The following is a 27,394-nucleotide window of genomic DNA, read 5'->3' on the forward strand; positions in this document are numbered from 1 at the left end:
TTATTCTAGTAGCCCAGCATTTCTGAACATATAGACATACCAGGTATTTTTTCAAATACCATTTTCCTCCTTTGCAATTCATTGTAAAATCCTGAATCTTTAAGTAGAATTGTGCAAATATTAATCTGTTTTTTTTTTTTTTTTTAAAATCCTTCATTACAGTACTTCAGTATGGAGGGCAGCCTTTTGACTATTCACCCATCAGGTTTTGCACTAGAAATGGAGATTATATAACTATGGACACTAGCTGGTCCAGTTTCATCAACCCTTGGAGTCGAAAAGTTTCATTTATTATTGGAAGACACAAAGTTAGGACGTAAGTCAAACTTTTGGGACTTAAAGATATTTATTTATTTTTATTTTCCTCAGATTTACATAGTGATCATTAAGAAAGATACAAGAGATGTTCAGGGGTAAAAAAATCACTTATACATATTGCTTTCTTTTTAAATTTGGGGTTTGTGATGTAGTAACTGCTTCAAAAAGAAATACGAAGTCCTTAAATTTCTGCCAGCAATGTCAAGAGTTGCTTCAGAAGAGGGAAGTCATGCTCAAAGCAAGTAAGGGTGTGTATTAGATTCAAAGGTTGTAGATGAAATAGAATAAGCATCAGATTCTGTTTACTATATGTAAGTGGTAAATTGGACTTGTGGTCTCTCTGTGATTGAAGTACTTGCACTTGTAATGAGCTGGGATATGTTTGGTTTATACAGAGGTCCCTTAAATGAAGATGTCTTTGCTGCCCCCAACTACACAGAGGATAGAATCCTTCATCCCAGTGTTCAGGAAATCACAGAACAAATATATCGGCTATTACTGCAGGTACAGCATGGGCTTTAATGTTACCATTTTAATTTCCCACTGAAGAAAGGGCATTTATCTTTGTGTGATGTTTTGTTTAGCTGTCTACTACTGTATGGACATTTCTGGACACAATTCTGGAAATGACTTACACTCACAATTACCAGACAAGTCTTACTGAAGTACATTAAAGGGCCAGTTGGTATTTTAAGGAGCTATGGAGTCCTCACCAAAAAAAAAGTCAAAACAAACCACCACCCAAAATAAATCCTTTTTTCCTCACATGGAATTATTAGTAACAATTTCAGTTTTGTTTAAAGCTGGCATGCTGGGATATGTGCATATATATTTTTATTGTTGTTAACAGCCTGTACACAACAGTGGATCCAGTGGCTACGGGAGTCTGGGTAGCAACGGTTCACATGAGCACTTAATGAGTGTGGCATCCTCCAGTGACAGCACAGGAAATAATAATGAAGACACTCATAAGGATAAACCGGTAGGTTTTATTTTTCTTATTCAAGTATGTGGCACAAAACAAACTTATGCTAAAAGTAAAAAACTCCTCTTTTACTACTCTTTGAAATTAGGAATGGGATAAAGTAAAAGTTGTCTTTCTTTTTTGTTTAACATGGAAAAAAACCTTTCTGTGTAGGGGACTAAACTCTTTTGGTGTAGATAAACTCTCAGGGTACTGAAGCACAGTTATAGGTGTGAGAGCTGGTGTGTATAAAGAATGTAAAGCTGTACAGTGTGTTAACTTATTTTAGTGTCTGTTATACGTTACATGTTGTGTTTCTGGGAAAACCAGTTCGATACTTGAAAGCAGTTTCTTTTTGAAAGAGAAAGTCTATAATTACTGTTTTTCAAATAAAGCCAAGAAGATAAAATGCAGTAATACCTGAATAACCAAGTGATAGTTTGACCTTGATCACTTTTTATGTTGCAAAGATACACTATATAGCATGTAATGAAATAAAATAAACTCTATTTTTGAGCTTAAAACTTAACTGTAGGTTTGGCCATTTCTACATCTAGTTGATAATGAGATATAACTTTTGTAATTCCATCAGCCTGAACAAAACAGCAGCATTAAACTTGTATCTATGCTTAACAGAACTATTCCATATGCAAAGTAAATCTGACAGACAGTAACGTACTGAATGTGGATGCAGTCAAAGGAGCTGCACCTTTTAATATCTCTAGTCATTTTGGCTTTCATGTTGTTCTTCCCAAATTTGTTGTAACTCCCCAAGCTGTGTTTAATTCTGAAAGCCAAATTTTTCTTTTTCTTAGTTGCATTGCTTACAGGCTAATTCTCCCAAATCTGATTCCTGCATCTGACCAGACTTGCCAAAATTCTGCTGTTGCACAATAAAATTCTGTACATCAGGATTTCACCAGTGATCAGACTAATTTTAAGGTAGAGATTAACTAAGATTAGGTTTACTCTACTGAGGAATCTCTGTGCATGGTATTTTATGTCAGAATTTAATAACTCTTTTCAATGATCTCCTTTCAGGAGGTTTGTCAAGATGCCCGTAAGGTAAAAAATAAAGGACAGCGTGTTTTCAGTGACAGTAAAGGAAAACTGGGATATAAGAGAGAGCCTTTTGCAGGTAAGACATTAGCAAGTTAAGTATTAGTCTACTGCACTGGTGCCTCATATAATATGATGGTAGGATTTTTTTCTAGTTTAGTTCTAACGAATGCAGCATTTTTATAAACTGAAATTATATTATGATGTGTATCTCCACTGTGTTCAGGCAAATATTGTGTTCAGCTGTATCTCAATTTATAATAGCGTAACACACAGTGAAAGCATGTTCTAGAGCTGTTGTTTTGAAGTACTTTAATTGTAGCTCAATTTTTCATACAAGTCAAACTTCTTTTGTGTGAGGTGGATGAAAGTGTTTTGGTGGTTGTCTTTCCTGTTTGTGCTGTAACCTCAGGAATTTTTAAGTTGATAAAATAAAATCTTACTAATGAGATTGAAATTCTGCATATGTTAATAGGTTATTCTTCTAATAATTGGTTATAACTTATGAGCTTTTAGAGGAATTTGCAAGAATTTAATGCTGTAATTGCATAGTAGTGATATCTCTCTTCACAGAAAAACAAGATGGTCCTGGTGATCAGGTGAAAGATGTAGTGGGAAAGGATACTGCAGTAACAGCTGCTCCCAAAAATGTGACTACTGAAGAGCTGGCTTGGAAAGAACAACCTGTATATTCTTATCAACAAATTAGCTGTTTGGACAGTGTCATCAGGTAACCAACCAGCTTGTAAATTACTCTTGACTTCTAGACTTAAGTCTTGTATATCTAATATTATTAAAACATTGTATTTTAGGTACTTGGAGAGTTGTAATGTGCCTGGTACAGCAAAAAGAAAATGTGAACCTTCATCAAGCGTTGCATCACTGAATTCTGGAGTTCATGAACAAAAAACAGCTGATAATGCTATACGGCCCTTGGAAGGTATCTCTACATCACAGCTGCTTCTTGATTGACTTCTGCTAGCGGCCGGTTGGATATTACCTCTTTGCAGAATAATGATGAGTGTAGCTTAAGCATGACCTCATAGCTGATTTCTCAGTGTTACATGTTGGTGATCTAACTTTAGCATGAAAATCTTCCTTACAACCAAAACACCGAGTAGTTGATTGAATATTTGGATTGTAGATGCAATAAGCTTATTATACCGTACAAAATACTTCAGGATTTTGAGTTTTAGGATTTCAATCATTATCAAATGTACAAAGTGTGTTTCAGAGTTGTAACTTTTAAGAATAACCAGCTGAAGAACCTAGTAGCTAATTAATTGCAACAAAAATATGCATCTAACACTTCCATTTCTTCGTTGTGCACATTAAAAAAACAAAACAAAACAAACAAAAAAACAAGAGAGGGTAAAATGCTGCCATCAGGCTGCTCTCAGTGTTGTGTGGGGCACAAGAAGCAATTTGAAGGCAATGTCCAGCCATTAAAAGAAAAGATGGGAATTATTGAGGATAGCTATCTAAAATGTCGGCTATAGGCAAAAACTTTAACTTAGTTAGGATGTAAGTCTAACACTTGATATGGTCCCTGTCTGGATGGGGAGCTAAAGTGAAGAACATAACTGTTTGGTTAGTACAAAATTTGTAAGAATGGTGAAGAACTATGCGTAAGTTAAGATACTTGCTGATTCAACCTTATTGTTATGAGGCTGAAGGGGGAGTTTCTGGTGGAATATCTCAGAAATGGGTCTTGGGAATGATCTTGTCTGTATTTCCTTTGGATAAGCTTCAAAAAGAAGATCTAATGCAGCTTTTAGAATCAAATTAGAAGGTGTCAGTATACATGGGAACATAGTGTCCTGTAGAAGGAATTGAAATGCCTTGAGAACTAGAGAGGAAGAAATTATGGAACTAGCATCATGCAATTAAGAACACCATTTCTGCTGTCATTTGGAGTCTATGCAGTTCTTGTTGACAGGAGATGATGTGGGTTCAGTAGCTTTTTGGTGCACTGATGGCTCGGAACAATGAAACCACCAATGTACTCTAGTCAGAAAAAAGGCAAACTTCAGGTCTTATGTGTTATGCCAAGCATGCTTACTAGAGAAGGAATGTTTAAATGCTGTTTTATGAGGCACTGGTATGATTTCTGCTGGATTATTGTGTATAGCTTTCAGGTGTGAAAATTTAGATAGGTGGATGCTCAGAGCAAAGCTCTAAGGATAACCAGCTAATGACAGTGATGAGTGTGCAACAATATGGGAGCTGGGTGAGACTTAATCTTAGGCTGGAAGAGGCCAGAAAGTTTCTTCCAAAATTGTGCCATGAAGGAAGAGGTAAGACCAGGAAAGAGCAGAAAGTCCTTCATTGAAAAGATCTGTCATGGCTCTGTGTGAAAGCAGAGGATTGGTTTTGGTTGCTCAGAAATTGTTCTGTTCCTAAAATGTTCTTGGTGGAATGCATAAAGTAAACAGCTCATTTTGTGTCTTGTCAAGCACAGTTTAGCCTCTACTGTTTTGCAACCGTAGGAGCATAAAGTTTGTATTTGCTTTTGTTTATGTTCAGTAAAGTATAAATCTTTTTTTTTTGATAGATCCTGCTATGTTGAAGGCATCTGGTAAATCAAACGGTCCCCCAGTGGTTGGTGCACACTTAACATCTTTGGCTTTACCTGGCAAGCCTGAAAGTGTTGTCTCTCTCACAAGTCAGTGCAGCTACAGTAGCACCATTGTTCATGTTGGAGACAAAAAACCGCAACCTGAATTAGGTATGATTTTTCTAATAAATTTTCTCCAAAATGGCAATCCTCAGAATCCTCAGATATGTGAACAGCTCATATCTATTTGTGACTTGATATTTTTTTACAGCTATAATGTTCCTATGGAATAAATAAGAATATAATTTCTATCTTAAACTTACAGCAAAATTATTACAGAACTGTAATAGTTTAAAATGCACGTACAGAGTTGTGTTTTTTTTTTTTTTTTTTTTTACTTCCTCTTGATTTATATTTTTCCTCCTCTTTCTGTAGAAATGATAGAAGATGGTCCAAGTGGAGCAGAACTGTTAGATGGCCAACTTCTTGCTCCTCCATCCAGCTCTGCACATGTAAATCAAGAACAGGAGCCATTTAAAAAACTGGGACTTACAAAGGAAGTCCTTGCAGTACATACGCAAAAAGAGGAGCAGAGCTTTTTGAATAAGTTTAAAGAAATCAAGAGATTTAATATGTTTCAGTCCCACTGCAATCACTACTTACAAGATAAACCAAAAGGACGGCCTGGCGAACGTGGTATGGGAATGATTTTCATGATAAAATTTGTATTTAAATAGAAAGTAAATCCTGTTGCGAGGACACTTCCATTTTTAGCTGTATTTTGGGGCCACTGTGAATAGTGACAGTTGCATGCTATTTTTAAAGTCCCACAGAAAAATTCCTTCTGGTAAGTCTTGGTTGAAAATTGAGAATGGAATATAGCTTTTAATGTTATAAGCGACATTTTAGTAACTAATATTTTCATTTATATCAGTTCACTGTAATATTACTGTCATGCAGCTACTTTCAAGGGACAAAAAATATGCTTTAGCATGTTTGCTTTACTGTATCGGTGCCTGTATTCCCTTTTCTTTCTGTCTTTCCATCTATCTCTTTTGCATGTTTGTGGTTTTGGGTTTTTTTCTAGCCCCTTTTGCTTTACATCCAGTTTCCACCACTCCACTATTGTGTAATCAGTGAAACAGTCTGATAATTGCTTGGTTATCTTTAAGCTAATAATATGGTCAGTGGGGTGGAACTGGCACAGACTAGCTCTAATAGTGAGATTGTTTTGTTTATTAAGACTAGGAACTCCATATGGCATTTTCAGAAGTGCTTGATACTGATCTGACTTTGTTCCTGTTTCTTTCCTGACTTGACTTGGAACAGAAGTCAGACACTGCAAAGCATTTTTTTGCAGATTCTTATCTTTCATATTTTATTTAAATAGTTGTGCAGGTCCTTGATTTAGGAAACCTGTTCTGGAACCCTTTAGTCCCCTTGTGACCTTTGTACTCTTAAGTTTTCACCTATCTAAATAAGCTTTAGACAAACTGAAGGTTTGAGCAGCTTTTAGTGCCAGAAGATATTTTTTTATGGATTTCCTCGTGTCTGTAATCAGATGAACCTGACAGCCTTTACCTAGGGAAGAGTCACTTGGTGCAGATTTCTCCTAAAATAAGGTTGTAAAGGTAGCATGCTTTTCCCCCCTCCCTCAGGAAATTATTTTTATGTCTACTTCCTCTCCTGATGGGTTTAGTTTTTTTGTTTGGTTTTGGTTTTTTGTTTTTGTGTTGTTCTTGGTTTTTTTGCTTCTTACCTTTTCAATTAGTGATCTGCATGACCTTAACTCTCTAGAAATGCTTTCAGTCATGTCCCATATTGCTTTAATTGTAATTGCTGGAGTAATTAGAAGTTAGCTCCTCTGGGAGCCACTGTTTCACAGTTTTGTGCTGTTTGGGTGATACACATTTGAGCCTGAACTGATCTACTGCTGCTCTCTTGATGGTGTGTCAGTATGGTTTTTATTACCCAGTTAGCTCTTGTGCTAGAGGTAAAAGTCAACCTGACCCATTACCGAATGCTTCCATGTGGGTAGACAAAGTCCAGAACTGGGTTTTGAGTGACTTGTAGGGATGACAAGGTGAAAGGGATCCATCAGATTGCTAATAGGATCCTTCTTGACTTTTTTTATTTTTTGCAGGTGGCCGTGGACAAAGAAATGGCACTTCTGGAATGGATCAAGCTTGGAAGAAAAATGGAAAGAACAGGAAATCAAAGCGCATGAAACCACAGGAGTCTTCGGACAGTACAACTTCTGGAACTAAATTCCCCCATCGGTTCCCTCTTCAAGGTTTAAATACTACCGCTTGGTCACCATCAGACACTTCACAAGCAAGCTATTCAGCAATGTCTTTTCCTGCTGTTATGCCTGCTTATCCTCTTCCTGTTTTTCCAGCAGCTGGGACTGTGCCACCAGCTCCTGAGACTTCACTCTCTGGTTTTAATCAGTTGCCAGACTCTGGAAGTAGTTGCCCTATGCAGCCGTCCCAGTTCTCCACACCCCTCATGACACCTGTCGTAGCTCTTGTGCTCCCCAACTATGTCTACCCAGAGATGAACAATAACGTACCACAAACACTTTACCACAGCCAACCCAACTTCCCTGCCCATTCCACTTTCCCTTCGCAGACAGTATTTCCCACACAGCCACCATTCACTACACCCAGCCCTTTCCCACAACAGGTGTTTTTTCCAACGCAGCCATTCCATTACAATCCACCAGCAGAGAGTGAAAAGGTTCCTGTCACAGAGCCACGAAATGAGCCATCCCGCTCCTGCACTCCGCAGTCAGTGGGTCCTCAAGACCAGGCTTCCCCACCTCTGTTCCAATCAAGGTGCAGTTCTCCTCTGAATCTTCTACAGCTGGAAGAAACCACAAAAACTGCTGAAACTGGAGCTCCTGTGGGTTTACATGGAGGCTTAAGTGAGGAAGGAGCCATAGGCCAAATCATGACAACTGATAACTGTAGTAGAAAGGGATCCTTACCAGTAAGTATGCTGATGTTGGTTACTTTTAAGTCTTTGCATTCTTGAACTTATCTGAAGCTGTTAATATGTAGAGATACCTAAAATGCTTTTTTTTTTTTTTCCCCCTCTTTCTGTTTTCCCATCTCTGCTACATCATTTTCAGGCCTTTCACTTGTGGAACCTATTTTTTAGTGATAGAGAGTAATCAATCAATAAAATACCAGGAGATGGACTCACAATTGTAGTTAGTAAAATCAAACTTCAGCAGACTGAATAAAACATGAAGTCCTATCATTAGTATAGTCTTAACCTCTAACAATTAAAACCACCTTGTTGTTCTTCTACATTTACACTGGGAAGCTTGGAAATACATCCTGAAACAGTTTTGTTCCATTTTTTTTTTTTTAATATGAATATGGCTGGTTTCCAGATGATTTATTTTACCTTTCTTGATACTGATCCTTAAGAGGGACGAGTGGAAGGAGACCACAGAAAATGGTATTTTATCTCTGTTTTTCTAGAGAAACTTCCAGAATTGATTGGATACAAGTGCAAAAACTTGTCACATTCTGTTGTTACATGCTTGTTAATTCATGATCTTGAGGACAAATACATTTGGTTTTCATGAAAAGATTCTCTATCATATTTGTTGTGGGAATGGCACTTATGGATACATTTTCAGGGATGTATGCATCCAATGCCATATTTTGGCTAGCATATTCTGTGCACTGTATAATATCTCTGAAATCTTACAAGTACTTCTGGCTGCTGTGGTATAACAGTGCATCTGTGACAGTCTGTAACCTACCGTGTGCTCTGAGATGCCTCTGCCGAATTAAAAGAAGCTCGATTTAAAAAAAACTTAGTAACAATTTTGCTGGCAAATTCTTTTGAATTTCCCTGAACTGTTACCTACTGTTATTTAGAAACCTGCAAAATGTAATTTTCTGTAACTTCCTCCTCACTTACTGGAAAATGAGGACAATAGAGGCATTTGTGCAGGACTGTGTTAAGGATAAAGCTATTTCTTTCCACTCTTATGTATTTTGTTAAGTTCCATCAACCATAATTTCTAATATTTAATCTTCAAGCTGACTTGCAGTGAGGTTTTGCTAATGTTAGGTATAAGCGTAGTCAGTGCTCTTTCCCTTAAAAACATACAAATAAATGATCTTGCCTAGCAAGCGTGCTTCTGGGAACACCTTCCTCCTTCTCATCATGCAGAGAGTAGTAACAGTGATGGACTGTTGATATAAATCTTTCTGAAGCAGAAGCAGGAGCAACTGCTAGTATGTCTTAGGTGACTTGGGTAAATTTGGACTTGCCCAGAAGAGTAGGGGCAGTCAAAAGTGACTAGCAAATGCTTTCCTTTACTTCCTTACTAAAGTATATATGATTTTAAAGAGAAGCTGAGTTAAAATCTATATTACTGATGGACCACTTGTCTGCCTATCAGGCCACTTTATTATTCTTCATTTGGTCTTGGCATATGTTATTGTTGGTTGTCTCTCTTTGAATAACTGTTTAAATGTATTAGAATATAAAGTGAGATCAATTAATATTAAATGTAAATGATTAGTAATGAAATAGCCTTGTTGTTTGGGTTTGGCTTTGTTAATTTTATATTTTCCCCTCCCCTTCCTATCGCTAGGCTGAATCTCTGATGGATGCTCAAAATAGTGATGCACTCTCCATGTCTAGTGTCCTGCTTGACATTTTACTTCAAGAAGATGCATGTTCAGGCACTGGTTCAGCTTCTTCAGGGAGTGGCGTATCTGCAGCTGCTGAGTCCCTGGGGTCTGGATCCAATGGCTGCGGCATGTCAGGGAGCAGAACAGGTAACACTGGCAGCAAGTGCTCTCTGAGCATTTCAGAGGAGTGGGAGGGATTGCAGACACCACTTGAACATCAAGTGCTTTATGAAAAAATCTTTATTGTCTTCAATACTCATCACATTGTTTATTCTTTATTTCTTTTTTTATTACATAACGTGAAAGTTTCGATTGTGCTTGGTTTACAGTATAGAACCTTTTTTAAGTGTGTGTAAAATAGCAGTTAAGATATTATATAGGTATGATGGAATAATGAAGAGAAAATACCATACCCTTTGTGTTTAATTTCAGGGGTTTTAATTTAAGCAAGCTAATTATTCTGTTGGAATTTAAGTTTTTTAAATGTTAATGCAGTTACCTAAGGGTGGAAGTTCCCTCTCTTTAATGAATTAAATAAGATAGTGGTTGTATTTATACTTCCAGTTCTCCTTAATTTTTTCTGTTTTAAAAAGCATTCAGATAACCTCTATATTTGACAATTGATAATGAAACTTTGAATTTCTTTTTAAAGGTAGTAGTGAAACTAGTCATACCAGCAAATACTTCGGGAGTATTGATTCCTCAGAAAATCATCATAAAACCAAAATGAAGGCAGAAATAGAAGAAAGTGAGCACTTCATTAAATATGTCCTTCAGGATCCTATTTGGCTATTGATGGCAAACACAGATGACACTGTCATGATGACTTACCAGATACCTTCACGGTAATTCCAATGTCATAGTCTTTCGTGAACTGTGTCTGTATGTTAGAAGAGAAAGGAAAGATAGGAAGGAAAGATATATATGGATCTCTGTCGCAATAGAAGTAAATTGGTTTTAATGTTTGGCTCAGTGTCAAGAGGAGTTGTTGCTTCCTTTCTGTCTTTTGTATACTACACAAGAAGTTCTCAAAAAGTAAAAATAATTTTATTAGGTTTACCTGTATTTTTAGATCAATTACCTAAGTTGAAATTAACTGTGTTTATTTTTTGAAGGTGTTTTATAGTTAGCGACTTGCAACTATTTACCTAGAAATCTTTGTAGTCTGATTAATAGATCCTGGCAAGTATTCTTAAATCTCTTGATGGTCGGTAGCATGGAAGAATCTGTACTCCCTGCCTGTTGTCCCTGTGATGACATGTTCTGTGGTACACTGCTTTCTCTCTTGTGGTTTTTTTTCCTGGGTTGTTAACTTCCACGTGTTTTTTTCTCTCCATAAATTCCCATTCAAATAGGACAAGGAAGTAGAAGGTAAAAATAATAAGGTTTCTAATAGAAAAATCTTTATCAAAAAAAGAAATCAAATGCTTCCCTGCTTCACTAACAAAAAACAGATATAGGGGGATAGAGGGTGACAAGTCTCCAGATTTTTTTTTTTTTTTTTATTTCTTGGGAGCAGTGGATGGTGTTTTGAAAGGCATAGGAAGTTTCAGTGAAGACAAGTCCTTTGAAAGGAAGAAGACAAGCTTTCAAAATAGAGAAGTGCAGGGATGATGGGCATGGGAATAGAGAACACATCCTAAGAACTTCAGAATTTTCGCCTAGATTTAAAAATACCTTGGCATTTCTTGGTTTTTTTAGCCTGAAGGCTGATAACTATAGCTGAGAATTCCAGTAGACTGTAAGAGTAGCAAAGCCTGCCAGAGAGAACATAGTATGAAATAGGATACTGTGATAAGAAGAGTTAAGCTCACTGTGAGAGTGTGATGCCCAGGAAGAGATGTGTAAAGCCAACCTGTTCTTAGGTAATGCTGTAAGGAACAGAAACAGTACTGGGTTTCTTAGAACTTGCTTGCTATTGTCATCTTTTATAGAGATATATAGCTTGTTAATGTTTCCTGTGGTGCAGGGTTTTTATAAGAAGTTTCTGAATCAAGTTGAGGCATTGAGGGGAGAGAGAACTTTGGCTACTGAAATAGGGCAGTGTTTTCTAAGTCTTCTCCCTTTCAGTCCTGAAGTTTAATCCATTCTTGATAACCTTCTTAAACATGTCTTACTTCTTCTGCTTTAGTAACTCATACGTGAATCTAGTGTCTGTTTTGAGTTGTCTCCCAGTGTAGGGGAACTTGGAACTTCCCGCAGCAGCGGGAAACTGGAGTTCTTGGTGGTTTCACTGTTGGTGCTGCCTGAATAGCTTTAAGAAAACAGCTTTCACTGTGATGAGATTTGAAAAGACAATGAGCTGGCAGAGATATATACGAAGGTTGTCTGCAAATGTAGAAAGCTGCTGAAATAACCACAACTTAGTTTTCTTCCAATATAAGATTTGTAAGCTTAACATTCCAGAACAAAAATAGTCTTTAAAAATGTTAGTATTTGTCTGCATAACCTTATATAGGCATGAAGCCCAGAAACTGTTGAAGCTCAGTTTCTTAAATACATTTTATTTTAGAGATTTGGAAACAGTGTTAAAAGAAGATAAGCAGAAATTAAAGCAAATGCAGAAACTACAGCCAAAATTTACAGAAGAACAAAAGAAAGAGCTTATTGAAGTTCATCCGTGGATCCAGCAAGGTGGACTGCCAAAAACTGTTGCTAATTCTGTAAGTTTAAATGAGTTAGTTACTTTTGCATGTATAACAATGCTTAAATTACTAGCTGCCTATGTTAATTTCCCATTGCTGTTCCTAGGAAAGCTTGGCCAGTTACACACACAAAAATGTTAATTCAAACTTCCATGCAGTGGTTTCCAGCTTGATTTAATTTATCATAAGTCATCTTTCCAATGGGAAAGTCAAAGTACTGGTGAATACAGTAGAAGAAATTTCCTTCCTATTTCTAAATTTCTGTGTATCTGCTTGAAATCCTTTATCAACACAGCCAGAAACTTCACTACATAAAAATCTCCATTTTGTGTGCAGAAATTTATGCTCATTGCTTTCTGGAAAGTACAAAATTAATGGGACTACACTGTTCCTTTTTTCTACCAGACTTCTCAGAGAGGACCCTCTCTTGCATTGATTCCATGAGTGGATTAATGACTTAAAAAAAGAAAAACCACAACAATAACAAACCACCACACAAAACAGAGCATCCTTGGAGTCTATTTTACTTTTGCATACACAAATACCTGATGGCATTCTCTTTTCCCTAAGCTTTCTATCATCTGTAGCTTATTTGCACATAAGTTGTCAAATGCAGAGGAACTTTGCAGATGAGTTTCAAAAGTCAATGTAACAGCACTGCAGTGAAATCCTAATCCTGAAGTTAGTGTTAGTGCAACATTAACACTACAGCATCCAACTTGTGTAAGCGTATGTTGCTTCAGTTTCTTAAGCACTGCAGCTGACATCAATATATTACTGCAGGGTTAGCAATCAGATGGAGGAAAAGGTGATTGGAAGTGTATGTAAAATGTCAGCATTATAAATGATCTCTGACATAACGGCTTCCAGTAGTGTAGTAAATCAATACAAGTATTTGAAAACTCATTATAAAATTATTATGTGGGGGAAAGTTGGAGAGTGGAATATTTCTGATATTTGCAGCACAGATGTAAAGGTTCCCTTGGAATCAGGGATCACATGCAAACGGACCGTTTAGAAAAGCATGTGTGTGTTTTTTGTCCTTATGAGTGTTTCTATAATTTCTTTTTTTTTTTTCTTTTTAGGAATGTATTTTTTGTGAGGACAATATACAGAGCAATTTTTATACATCATATGGTGAAGAAATCCATGAAATGGACCTTAATGAAATGATTGAAGACAGTGGGGAAAACAACTTGGTTTCCCTGAGCCAAGTCAGTGAAGAACAAACATAGCCTTTGAGCCTGTTGTTTTCAAAGCTGCTTCAAAACTACAGTGATGATCCATGAAGGTTTTAATCTTGTATCAGCAAGATGAATGCAGTTCAAAAAACCAAATGTGTTTTTCTTGCTCTAGAAGAGTCATTTGTGAATGAATCTCTTTTTAAATGGTGGCAATCTCTTCCCAATAAGGACATTGTTGAAGATGGTATAGCTTTTCTTTAAAAAAGACTCATTTTGCACTTATATGCCTCAAGTATTCTTTATAAACTATAGAAAATTTCATTGATGCCTACTGTTTTTTGTAGAGTGGGTTAATGAGTACTGAAAATCCCCTTATGTACATACGGTCCTTGAAATCTCCTTTTGGTAATGATTCAGCATTATAAATTGTTTTAAAATTTTGCTTAAAGGCTGTTTATCATTGTTCTAGTATTCTGGACCACTTCAAATACTAAGAAGATAAAACCTTCAAGCAAATCAGTTCACACTTGCCCTTCTCATACCAGTTGATCCCATCCTCTTTGTTTCTTGTAGTTTTGAATGTAGGAGCCTTTTTTGTCTAAGAGAAATGTTGAACTAATTTTGTAAGATGGTCTTGGGTGTTAAAATATTTCTGTGAATGTGTAAGAACGTATAGATGAGTGCTGACAAGTTTGTAGCCTTTTATTTAAATGGACACTACAATACTTTGGACTGTTTATTACCTTGAAACATAATTTCTGAGAATTTATACACAAGAAACCTTTATGCTTAAAGCTTTTAAAAACTAAGGCCACAGAGGATGACTGCGTGTGCTCCAGTGACTGTTAGACAAAGCTTGGTATAAATTTAACCTTTATTTCTGATTCGTTCTGTCAGGAGGTTGGCCATCAATTTTTCTGGTGTGGCTAAACCAATATCAAACTTGTATGCAGCAAGAGGGGATTAGACATTTCTTGTCATTTGAAGATAGTTCTTATAAAAAGAGTGATTTCGAGAATAGCATTGACTTTCACTATATTTGAATTGCATTATCTAAAATTTAACGTGGCTGGAATCCTTTGTCAAGGATTTGATTTTAATGCCTCTGAGATTGTATGGACTTGAATATGTGTACTTTATGTTCTTGTGCTGTTTATACCTGTTGGATGTTGGAAGAGATCACAAAAGAGCAACTTTAATATATTGGTTAGTTAAAAGACATTTAGTTGTATTGCTAGGTGTCAGCTGCCGGTCTTTGGGTGAAAAACATGGAGAAATTCCATTTACTTTGATATGTTTGTCTCAAAATATTTTTCATGGAACGCATTTTCTTTTTTATTCAGATAACATTTCTGTTCACCAAAATGTTAAGGTTATGTTAATTCTATAAAAATCTTTATCTTCACATATGAAGAGGATGTGAAGTTAGATCTGACACCACCGAAACATGCGGAAGTGACTGGTATTTGTGTCAAGTAATTTGTTATTAATTGGACAGTGTCATGAGGGAACTTGCACTGGGGACAGGTTCTACGAATAGCAGAGTGTGTGAACTTGTGAAACAAGTAGAATCACAATTTAAAAAATATCTTAAATGTAGTGCAAAGCACTACCCAGCAAGATCTGGTTCCTGTCTTTAATAGTTTAGTAAGGTCAAACTTAAATATGTGTAAATATAAACCGAATGAGAAATTTTTAAATGTTGGTGTTTGAGTCTGATGTATTAAATGTTTTAACCATAAATGGAACAGTGCAGCTATACCAACATGTTAAATATATTCCATTTTTACATGTGAACACAAATAGTTTCAATTGGACCAGGGTTTTGGAAAAAAAAAGCTTTATGTAAAAGGAGTGCATCATAATTATACAAATTATTTTCAGGGACTTCTAAACCACTTTGAAATTTGCTTTAGCATGCTTTTTTTTTTTGCTTTTTTTCTTTTTTCTTTTTTTTTTTTTTTTTTTCCAATTACCATCTTGTAACCATAACTTAGTGAAAGGAAGAGAAAAGTATATTTAGAGCATTTTGTGGATGTGCTTTCTTATGGACTTAATCTTGCATCCTTAAAGTGTTTGCATTTACAGGGTGGTATATAAATACTTCCCTATAACTTTAAATCTACATGCCTCCATTTATAGATAAGATTCTGAAGCTGTAGTTTTTCCAAACTGTTGTAAGATGATTTATTTGTGATGACACTTTGTCAACATGTCAACGATGTTTTCTGTACACTGTGCAATATATTTTGGTTTTGCCACTTGTGACTAATTTTTATGACTTCGCTTTTTAGAAAACTGGTAAATAAAACAGATATATTTTTAGTTGCCTTTTTGTTCCTTGAGCCTTCTACTCCATGTAAAAAGCAAAAATATATAAATTTCTGATAGTGTGTGAACTGATACTCAAACTGAGGAACTTAGTTGTGGCTTACTGTCCTGAAGTAAAATTGTTGCCAGCTTGTCTGACCTGTAAGTTCACTGCACAAATGGAAGACTGAATCTTTATATTGACTTGTCATTCTGAACGTGTACGAATTTACTGTCTGGAAGAGTGTGTGCAGCCGGGTTCTGTGTGTTTGTTCCAAGTCATTGTTGTCCTTTTTGCTTTGTTTAATGCCAGCTGTGGATACCTTTTTTCCTGCAGCCCTCTATGGTGTTATGCTGGTAGCTTAGAGGTAGAGAACTCCAGTTATGCCCCTTCAATTTGCTTTGTACAGTGATGATAGCTTCTGTCATGAAGCGTTGTGTCTTCTGCAGATTGCCAAAACTTGCCAAGCTAGCGTACTTTCCTGCTGATGTTCTTGGTTTATACTCTGAGAGGAGAAAGTAGTGGAGGTGTGAAGATTTCTGTTTTCTCACTTCGAGCAGTGGTGTACTGTAGTGGGTGTGGGATGCTCCTTTGGACCACTGTTTTGAGAGGTTTGGTTTTTTTAAAACACAACAATCTACTGCAAGCCCTAGTTTGGTCAGGACAGACCCGGATATGTCTGTGAGCTGCAAAATCAAGGTGTCTCTGTATCACAAAACTCTTCACCACACAGGTGAATTGCCTTCACACCAACAGTAGAATTTGTAGTGTTGTGCACTTTATTCCCAGACATGCGTATGAAAGTGCGATTGTTCAACACGTCACCCGAGTGCCTTTGAAGTCTTATGTATTTAGGGTCAATTCAGGAGCAGTTTTATGTATGTGAAGTCTGAAAACACTTTTGTCTTAATAGCACCTTGGTTCCTTGCTCAGCTAAATATGCAGAGGAGAGATGTATTGATGAAGCCTTTTACAGAACTGCAAACGTCAGTAGTGTGCACATGTGCGGAGTATCTGTGCAACTCAGTAGAGGTGTCGTGCTAGCCTTTGGGTGCAAGTTTTGACAACTGATATATAATGTTGGGAGAACTTTAAGCAATAAATTGCCAGATAATGTTTCAGTTATTTCTGGTTCTGTTAAATTTTTGGAATTGGAATAAGAGTATAAGATAAACATGGCTTCAGATATTCCTGTGCTCCACCTTGGTGATGTGCCTTCTGTCAGCACTCGTGGATCATGGCTGGCGTTACACTGCAGAACTGTGGGGAACAGCCTTTGTCAGAGAGCTTCTCCCAGCCCGGTAGCCCCTAGGCGTCACTGCTGTCCTGTGATTATGTCTGGCAGTTTTGCCACTCCTGTCTTGCCTCTCTATTCAGCTGTTTGTATTTTAGGGCTATTGAGTTTGCTATGACATTGTGTGATGTAAAGGGAAAGATCCGTGACTTGAATTTCAAATAAGATGATGAAAAAACTCATAACGATGAGCTGTTGGCACATGGTGGATGCAAATACAAACTTCATGCTTGGAAAATAGATACTACTCAGATTTTTAGTCTACTTAATAGCCATCATGAATTCGGAGGGGAAAAAAAGTGCTTTACTTACTGAGAATTAAGATCCTTGATTGTTCTTTTGTCTTTCTAACAAGAGTGGAAAGAACCTACTGCATTGACAAACCTCTGACTCAAAGAACATGATGAAATGAGTTGTGTGCTTCTGGCAAAGTGGCAAACGGATGGCTTGAACATAGAATAATGTTGATAGGTGTAATTTCTGGAAATTCCAGTGTTTATTTGCTCACGAGTGCTTAGGAGCTTGAGAAATATATTCGATCTGTTGAACAAGGTAATGAACAGCTCATCAGCTCCTTTTTCTTAGGGGCTGGGGACGAGGGCAGCATTGTTAGGGGTGGTACATGAGGTGTTCAGTAAATTCGGGATTCACTGGTGCAACTTGGGGCTGGGAGGGAATCAACAAGAAAATCAACCGAAACCAGTTTCTGCCAGGTTTCCTAAGTGGAAAAGAAGGATAAAACTGGGTAGAGACTGAGACAACTGAACTCTTAATCATGCATATTTCTGTTGGCATCTGCTGAAAAAAATGTGAGGTAGGTCAGTCTGCCACATGCAATAGCAGCGTGTGTGATGGGGTTTCATTCTACAGTGTTTCTGGCTCTGGATTGTATCTAGTAGACAAAAAGAAGCTGCTGTTGCAGGACACTGTTTAACTTTAGTGAACAATATGAAGGTATGAAAACATTTGCTATTCACTAATAAAGAGAATGCTCTTTAGCTGAAGAACACATCATGAAAGAGGTCAAATGTCCCAAGGCACCACGAATGTGCAGTTCAGGTGGCTGCCCTTTGCTTCTGGTGTTACTTGTGTAGCTCACAGGGCATGTGTTTACACCTGTTAAAGAAAAGGGGAATAAAAGCCCAACCAAACAAACCCCAAGCCTGTTGTCAGCACTGGATTAACCGAGGTGAGCAGGTGCTGTGGTGTGGCTGTGATGTATTTTCAGTGGTGGGTACAATGATTTCTGTGTAATACAAGTGCAAATAGTAGTGAGATGGTTCTCAAGCACCTGCTGCAGCTGGGTAGGTGGCTTGGTGGGGGAGGCGCCACACCATCAGCCTTAGGGGCCATACTGCTTTGCACTTAATTTGTTTTAACTAGCTAAAAGGAGACACACGTAAGGATGGATTAAAATTTCCTTGTAGTCCAGGATATGTCAAGGTGTACTTCTCTGTCTATAGCTTGTGCATTAATACAGTAAGACAGAGTATAGTTTATTTATTAGACTCTTTAAATTGTTATAATGATCTGAAAGTAAACTGCTTGTATTGCTGTTGTATTGTCAAATTCAAATCTACTTTTCTCCAAGAAAGTATTTGCTGTATTTTTTTCAATGTATTTAGCCATTGCTTGTCTAAGGTAAGGTCTACTGCCCTCCCTTCTGTTGTCACCAGCTGACTCCCTTTGAAATCTCCTGTGGCCTTTTTGCATAGGGGAAACAAAAGAAAACCAAACCTGCAAACCAGAAAACCCAGCAACCCAATCACAGAAGTTCTGGATAAATTTATCAAACGCAAATGTTCAGTTTTCTTAGCTGCAGGAAGCAGAAGGGTTGGGTGGCCTGTGCTTACCTCTGCTCCGAGTCAGCCGGACGCTGGGACTGATGTGGCTGAGTTCTGTGGAGTCCTGCTGAGACAGACTCGGTTCCTTCAGCTTCCCAGGTAAGAGCTGCATCCACGGTGTGGTTGCACACAGGCATTTGTACTGATGACTTTCTCTGAACCGTCAGGCCATTCTCTATGCTGTGATTTGGCTTCCTGCTGACCACATCTGTCCGGCCTTTAGGTGTTTGCACTTTTTTTGGGAGCCATGTACAAAATTACTGGAGCACGTAAAGACTGAAGCCAATATATAAACTGGGCTCAGTGCTTGTCCTGTTCCTGTGTTAATAAATTCCTGCCTCCGTTTCAGTTTGAATTTTGTATACTGACAAATCTATTTTCCCATATTTTGGAAAACTGTTTTTTCATGGTTCAGTTGCATTTCTAGATTTGATAAAACTGTGAGTTCATAATGAAAATGATTAATTAGATTGCAGATCAACTTCTAAGGTGTCGCAATAGCTGCAAAGCCGAGGTGCTATTGATTCAAGAGTCCTAAAATATGTAGTTTGGTTCTGCACCAATACAGAATTCTAAGAAATAACATTTTCTCTTGTAGTGGCAAATGTAGTTTACTGTACCAATCAGTATACTTTAGTATCAGATGGTATTTAAGTGAACTTTGCACAATAAAATAATACAACAATGTAATAACTATTTGCTAGAGTTGTTTCTCTTCCTGTTTGGGCTAAATGAGATCTTAAATTACTTAAAAAAAAAAAAATCTCTCTCCAAGAAATAACGGAGTGGAAGAAAAATGTGTCTGCATCAGGGTATTGAAAACCCAAGAGAGACCTGAAAGGTAACAGCCCCAGCCCCCAAACAGAGCTCCCCCACCTCTGGGGCTGCTCTGCCAGTGCCTTCTGGCCTTTGTACAGAGACTCCGCTACCAGCCTGCGGCCAAAAGCAGCATCTTAACTATTGTGATTTGTGCATTTAAAAAAGCATGTAGTGCCCATATGCAGTTGTCTTTACAAGCCCCTCCTTTTTGTGTGTTTGGAAGAGCTTCTGCCGCCTGTGCGTAGTGAAGGCTTTGTCCCAGCTGCTCTGTGCAGGGGAGGCTGAGGAGGCTGAGGAGGATGAGGAGTGCCTTTGCTGGGATCCCATTGCCAGGCAGGTGCATACCTCTCCCTAAACCCCACCTGCTGCTGAAAGGCTTTTGTTCACTGAATCCCTTGAAGTTCTTTCGCCTCCCCTCCTTTCAAAGACAAATCCAAATATAAATATGCATATTTTAGAATTGTATTGAAATTTGTAACTGCCAAAATCACATGGCAACAGTGAAGGATTCTCACATAATGTAAATAACTGGGAAATTATCCTCCCATTGTCTTCAGTTATGCACATATGAAAAGATGGTTACAAACTGCTTCAAATGGAGGCTTCTAAAGCTTTGGATGTAGTCAGGCAGTGTATTTATGTTATTTTAATAATAATGACCTTGCCTTACATGCGCAGTGAATTTAAATGAGATCAAATATAAAGACCTTATTATGAAAGCAGTTGGGTACAACATTGCTTTATTAGGCCTACCAGTCCACCTAAAGTCCGTTCCCTGGATGTACGCTGCCACTGTGAGGTGATGCTGAAGTCTTAAATTTAAATAATATAATTTTCAGGGATTTCTGGTTTGGATTTTTGAGGAAAATCTGTTTGGTTGGGTGTTTGTGGGGTTTGTTTGGTTTTTATTGTGGGTGTGTTTGTGGGGGGGCGGGGGGAGTGTTGATGTGTTGTGTTTTTCTTTTAATTAAAAATTTTGTCTGCTAGTCTATTAGCTAACCGATTAGCAAAATAAAGGGGTCTGTATCCTAATCTGAGCAAACTCTTTATAGTCTTGATTTCCCAGCAGAATGATTGAACTATACTGCATAATGTAAGTGGTTTTACAGATTTCACTCAATGACAGAATTAGTTTAAAGTGATAACATGGCTGCCTTTGTCACCTAATTGCGTGTTCATAGACCTGTGAAGTTTAGGGTGTTAACTTTTACTCATTAGGCTGACAACAGTGACTTTACAGGTAGAGTCTTTTTGAATGTATTTGACAGGAACAAAGGGTCCAAACGCTCACAAGTTGTTGAATGGTGACGCTGCCCATAGTGCCTTCCGAGGGGACAAACTGAAGTAACGCGAGGGAACATGACGATGTCTTGGCCAGCGTAATGTAAATTCTCCGTGTGTCTGAATGAGACGGCAGGAAATTAGGTCCAGGAAGTGCAGCAGTGCGATCGATCTAATGTGTTGTAAGAAGTGTTGATAAATTGAGATGGTATTTATCACCTAGTTGTTTTATACAGCCTAACTTATTCAAGCATTTCCAAAGATGATTTTTAAGACTTTTAGCTATAAAATCTGTTTTTCAGTTGAGAGGAGAGTGTGTGGGAGAGAAATCTGTATTATTTGTTCTGCAGCAGAGTTCCCAGGAGTATGGATGCTAACAGTCTTCCCCAAACTTCACAGACTCCATCAACACACATAGTAGTGACTTGAAGCGATTGCCAAAGCTCACTGTGAGTAAATTGCTGTAATTAAATGTATCCACAGCCTTCCAAACATTGTGTGTTGCCATACCTCTAAGCCTGATAGATAAGACTGGGGTTGAACCATGACACCTGGGCTATATATAGAAGGTGACAGTTTGCTGCTCTGGAAACATTTGGGTTGTTGTGCTCTGGTTTGTGACTTTCGTGAAAGAATTGGAGGAAGACGATAATAGCACAGTTCCAAAGGGCACTGCTTTTTCTTTGAAATCGCCTAATGCTACCCTTTTAAAAATAGTTTTATCAACAGCTAAAAGACAATTTTATCTTTCTCTGAGTGAGATGTAGCGTTTCCTTGTCAGAGAGAATTTGAGAAAGAGATGAAGACAAATGTCTCATGAGTTGTGGATACTTGGAGCTGTACAAACAGTTTAGCTGAATGGTGATAAGGAGCTGTTAAAATAGAGACACAAAAGGAAGGCACTTAAATCTGTGTGTCTCCATGAGCTGTGACCATAACAAATGAGAAAATTGTCAGAACAGGCAAGGCTGGAATTGCCCAGTGTCTAGACAAAAATAAGGAAAAAATGAGGAGGAGATAAAATTGATGTTTAGAGCTTTAGGCAAAGGAAGCTCCAGCTGCAGAACCAGACCCACGAAGGGCCATGTTCACCTGGGTTCTCTGATAAGCTACATTCCTGAACCACCAGAGTCTCGGAGCAGATCTGAACTCTAAGGATACATTTAGAAACTAAGTCAAATCAAAATTATGTTTCCATTCACTTCAGATTTGCTGTCTTTGAAAACCAAACAGCAAATACGTAATTGGGCCACTGGAATCTATCTATGGCTTTATTCAGAGCAATGTATAAAATGACTTTGTCTAAACAGTTTATTAATATTAATTGTTCTCTAGAGCCAAAACAAGTAGGTACAAAACATGTAAAAAAATTACTCTTTTGTTTCAGGGGAAGGACAGGGGAAGTGGAAGCCCTTCCGCTTTTGAAGGTGTGTGTTTTTTATTTCTTGCTGCTCAGATGCCATAGTTACAAGTGCTACAGAAAACAAACCAGTGGTACCAGGTAGGCTCACTCTCTGTTTCCCAGGAGTCCTGATTTCTCTGCCCATTAGTGGGATTCTAACAGGAAATGGAGCAAAGCTGAACCCTGATGTGATTCAACAATGGAAAAGACCAGATGTCAAAGTCTTCTAATTTGGGCCAGAAGGCTGAATCCTCCCCATTATGTTGTAGGATTCTGCTGCATTTCTAGGGGGAATGTACTGTGAGCAACAGTTTTGTTTTGGTTTCTCATCAGTAAGAAATGAAAGAAAGGTGAAGGCAACACACTTAGCTGGAGAATTCCCTACAAACCGATAGGTTTTCCTAGAAGTGGAGAAATGAACAGGGATCTGCAGCTAAATCCCTTAGTTCATACTTGGCCAACCATCGCTGTCATCCTGTGACAAGTACCTGTTTGTCACAGGTGTTTCAGTGTGTTGAATGACCATGTAGTGACTGTCTGTACATGCTGTATTGTAAAAGTCCCTAGCAGAAGGATTACCAGACTAAAGAGTCCACCTGTTTGTGTATACAAGATATAAAAGTAATTTACATGGCATCTAATGTATTCAAGGAGGAAGATAATGCTTGAGAATTCCCTTGGTATTGCCAGCACTGCGGGGATCCATTTTCCCAAAGCGGGCAGGCAGTCAGTATGCTTGAAAGTGTGTTATTTAGGCTCAAAAGGGGAAGAACAAAAACCGCACAGCCAAACCAAACAATACCTGAATGTGCGTAACTTTTTTCTTTCCTGATCTACTTACTTTACATGACACAGATTCTCTTTGTTTATTTCATTTCCCATCTGGCCTATGTCCTTTACGTCTTAATTTTACGTGCATATATGTGGCTGAGTCAGAGTACTCATTGCAAGGCTGCCCAAGGAGAAGTCATCTCTGAAGTGTTCAGGTGATCAAATAAAGCAAGAAAACAGAGCATATGCATCTGTCATTCACCCTAGATACCTCAACACTTGCTATTTGTGCAAAACCTTAGTATTTCACACAATTCCTGAGTCTAATAATATTTCAGTCAAAGGAAACCTCAGAACATAATTTTTTTGAGGGGTTTTTCTCAGCTGAATTGGCCAGTTAGGGAATAAAAACGCTACCTTGAGAGGTGTGTGACCAGTTCTTCATCGTGGTAATTCCGGAGCTGAATCCAGACTGATGAATAGGGGGTGCAGGGAGGAGTGTCCTAGGAAACAGCAAACAGCAGACTGGCAGTAAGAGCCTTGATTTCAGGGAGTGCTTGACAGTCTTGAGAGATGAAGAAATGCTGTGGCCTTAGAGATTCGTTCTCCCTGTTAGTCTAAATTAGAATTCTGCACTGTGGGCCCCTTCCCTTTTTTCTCTGGCAAGTAGGAAAGCTTTTTCATCAGCTCTTTTGTAATATTTCATTCCTTGAGTCTGTGCTAGAAATTGATTGATTAGAACAGCTGTAAATTGGTGTGTAACTGTATAAACCCATCAAAGACACAGACAATTTGTTGGGAAATTCTCTTTTTATCTCTTCTTCCCCCCTCAAAATACCCTGAGGTAATACTTCTCCCTTCTTCGTGAAGCCTTGCTAGAAGTATACACGAGCAAAAGGCTATTGGTTGTTGTTACAACAATTGGTGCATCAGTATAATAATATGCTAATTGCCTCTTTTAAAATTAAAAAGAAAAAAAAAAAATTCCAAGGTATTAAAGCAAGCAGGTATTAATTATACTTGTCCTCCCTGGAAATGCAACCAATAGACCTTCTAGCAACAAGCTGGGAGGTAAGAGGCTGTGTGTTGCTGCTTTGGGTTTTGTGTGATGTGGAATTATTTTTGTTCGTTTGGGTTTTTTTTTTAAGGATTCAGGAAGTAGATTATTATTTCACAGATAGAGGAGCAGTGCTTCTGGAAAGGGATGGGAATGGGAACAGACTCCTAAGCACAGAGCATCAGGATCCCAAGTGTTTGCATTGTGACTCCCTTTGTCACTGCAGTTCTCTAGCCTTGCAGCAAAGCTCTGGTTCAGCGTTGGCTGAAAGGATGTGAATCATTTTTCCTGCTTCCTGCAGCAACTGAAAGTGCAGCGTGTCCTGCTGTTCCTGAGTCACCCGAACCGGCTGTGCTCTGTGACAGCCAGTGTGGTCACCCCTGAGCAGCCGAGTGCTGCTGATAACACACCACAGCAGAGGAGCAGTTGCATAGACCTCTTGCATGGCTTGGTTGTCATCATTTTCCCCATGACAGTGCTGCTCTGGGCAGCTGCTTCTGTGTGTTTATGTAAGGTATGATGTGGGAGTAATTGTGCCCTTTGGGTCTTATAACCCACTTTTTTAGCCCAAGCACATTCAGGAGCTTTCCAAATTATGTGCCATTTGATATAAAGTTTCCCAGGAACTAGAGGATGTCCTGAGTACAATGTACAGACACCAAAGCTCCCCAGGAGCACATCCATGCTTGCTCATGGGTTGCTGTCATGGGCTTCACTGAGAACCTGTGTTGGCATATTAAGAAACTACTGATTTGATGGAGGGGTTTAATGAGGGGGAGGCTTCCAGCTGCTGTGAGAGTAGAAGCTACTCAGTAGAGATTTTCTTCATAATCCTAGATTTTGGTAAGATGCTGTGCGCTCCCTCTGCCTGGGTGAGGGGATTCAATTACACTTTTGTCTTCTGACTGGTTAACCTGTTCCTGTGAAGGACAGAACGAACCCAGACCAGGCTCAGATGCGTGTAATGTAATCTCTGGCTCCAGGTACTCTGCAAGCAACTGCTGAGGGTCCATTGAGTGGCAAAGGATTCTGTGTATGTTGTTTTGAAGTGGCCAATGTGTAGATAGATATGACCCATGTTGGGGGTCAGCTGTGAGTAACGAAGACACCGTTGTTTTATGAAGGTTGGTCATAAACAACAAATAGCATTTACAGGCCCTAAGAAGGCAGCAAATTTGCTAGGAACTTGCGTGTGATTCAGGCCTCCCTGTGGGTGCTGTGAACAACCTCACAGAGCTGGATGAAAAGTTCAGCAGGGCTGATAATGGAGTTGATATGTATCTTCTGGGCTTTTTTTCCCTCCTTCTTAATCTGTGGAACGCAGATTGCAAAGGCTGTTGCATGGTGACAGTAAAAGGATTTTATAGTGGCTTTGTATAGCACAGGTTGATTTTGATGAACTCAGTTTAAGGAGCATGAAAATCAAAAGTTTTGCCAGTGTGCCTCTCAGCTGTGGACGGTCCAAACCCAAAACACAGCGAGGCTTCCACAGGGGCCACTAGAAGCTGGAACCCATTTTGAAACATATCTGAGTGGATTTGCAGGCATGGGGTGATGCCCAGTGATTTATCCTTCCTCTCACTGGACACATCATTTTAAGGATACATCTAAAGCATGCCTCTTTGTTGGTGATTTTAAACTAGGCTGCTTTACATTGTACGTAAATGGTCTAGGAACTTTTCAGAGTTCAGCTGAGGGTAACTGAATCTGGGCAATTCCTGAAGCTGTCTGCAAATGTAGATTTGATGCCCTAGGTCTGCACTTTCTCAGTTGCAAAGAAAACTACTGACTATGCTTTCAACCTATATTTTAGCTTGAGATCAATGTAAAAACTAAAAACCCACAAACTGAGGTAATTTTATACTTAAGGAATCTAAGGCCAGAAGGGATCTGCTAATATAATTGCTTGTATGTTGTTGTTTGACAAAGTAGTTTCTGTTTGTAACCAAAGCAACTTGTATTTGCTTCTGGAAGGCTATTTTGTCTTGCATGACCTGATGACATTAAGAGAAAGGAAATTCATGGCTTCTTCTAGTGTCTAATTTCAATCTTTTTTCTGCTAATTTCAAAGAGCTTGGAGCCACTACCTAGCTCTTGGCATTAAAGGCTCTTCTTTATTGGATTAAAAGACCTTTTGAACCCATGACTTCCTCCGCGGGTAAGTATGCAATGTAACATATGTATAATATAACATATGCAGTATAACTAATCAAATTATCCTCAATCACTATGTTGTTTAACTATATTAAGCTTAAAGCCTCTTGCTGTAAGGTGTATTTTGAATGTTTTCTGCACAAGCTTTGATTTTTTTTTTTAACCTTTTTCAAATGAGAACCTTCTTCAGAAATGAGAATTGTACTTTCTGAAAACAGTAATGGAAGTACTAATGTTGTATAGGGAGCTAAAAATTCCATGGAAGGAAAGAGACTAGTTTTTCCCCTTTTCTTTAGCTCATCTTGTGCAGAAACCTGAGAGGCTTGATGTACATGGTTTAGTGGCACTATCCATTTAGATAACTCTGGGCTCAGGAGAACTCTACAAGAAAGAGTATAAATGCAACCTGGAGCCAGGCATCTCATGCAAGAAAATAAAAACATGTCTTAGAGGAAGGATAGGCTTCTGGTGAAGCCAGATGGATTGGTGTATTGTTTTGGTCCTTGAGTTTTCCATATATTTCTACATGATCTTGCTCAAGATGATGTTCTCCTCCTGGGTCCCATCCATACTGTCTCGTGTGTTTCTGTGGTCCAAGTGAGCATGGCCCAAGCTGTGGGTTCAGCCTGGTTGGTTTTATCGGCAGAGAAAAGGAATTGCTGCTTGGGCAAAAGTCCCGGCGTGTTCTGAAACCTGAACACCAGACTTGTAAAACCCATGTGTCTGCTCCAATGTCTCTGCAGGACAGAGGAGTAGATCGGGCTGCAGGCTGGTGTGTGTGAACATAGCTGTGCTCGGAGATGGGGCCATAAATTGGGAAATCCTGAAACTGGGCTCCAACAGCTGGAGATGTCAAGACTGCATGGCCCCTTGGGGGTGTTATCTGTGGGGAGTTTACTGTAACATGGTAAAGCTCTGGATGCCAGGATTAACCAACATTTGTCCCAGCACACTTTTCATAGAAATAAATGATTATATTTGTGATTTGTTTTGCTAACATTCTGCTAATGACAGCATCTAGGATGGTAAGAAATGTAAGCTCCCTGTGTTGCAGAAAGGAATGAACTGTCTGC

The 27,394-nt window shown here is 38.5% G+C and overlaps 1 protein-coding gene across 10 annotated transcripts in view; it reads left to right on the forward strand.

Annotated features, from left to right (window-relative positions):
- The window catches only part of PER2 (period circadian regulator 2), a 51,730-nt gene extending 36,017 nt beyond the window's left edge, over nt 1-15,713 (forward strand). For all 10 annotated transcript variants that reach the window (XM_082057043.1, XM_082057040.1, XM_082057045.1 and 7 more), the window contains 13 exons: nt 163-316; nt 714-822; nt 1,169-1,300; nt 2,324-2,420; nt 2,915-3,071; nt 3,154-3,281; nt 4,896-5,069; nt 5,334-5,594; nt 7,042-7,889; nt 9,520-9,706; nt 10,212-10,404; nt 12,072-12,222; nt 13,290-15,713. In XM_082057043.1, coding sequence (XP_081913169.1) covers nt 163-316; nt 714-822; nt 1,169-1,300; nt 2,324-2,420; nt 2,915-3,071; nt 3,154-3,281; nt 4,896-5,069; nt 5,334-5,594; nt 7,042-7,889; nt 9,520-9,706; nt 10,212-10,404; nt 12,072-12,222; nt 13,290-13,439 — 2,741 coding nt within the window. In that variant the 3' untranslated portion in view covers nt 13,440-15,713. The remainder of the gene's footprint in view (nt 1-162; nt 317-713; nt 823-1,168; nt 1,301-2,323; nt 2,421-2,914; nt 3,072-3,153; nt 3,282-4,895; nt 5,070-5,333; nt 5,595-7,041; nt 7,890-9,519; nt 9,707-10,211; nt 10,405-12,071; nt 12,223-13,289) is intronic.
- Nucleotides 15,714-27,394: the final 11,681 nt, after the last annotated feature.

The sequence above is a fragment of the Streptopelia decaocto genome (assembly GCF_964273445.1).
Source record: "Streptopelia decaocto genome assembly, chromosome: 6".
NCBI classification, from domain to species: domain Eukaryota; kingdom Metazoa; phylum Chordata; class Aves; order Columbiformes; family Columbidae; genus Streptopelia; species Streptopelia decaocto.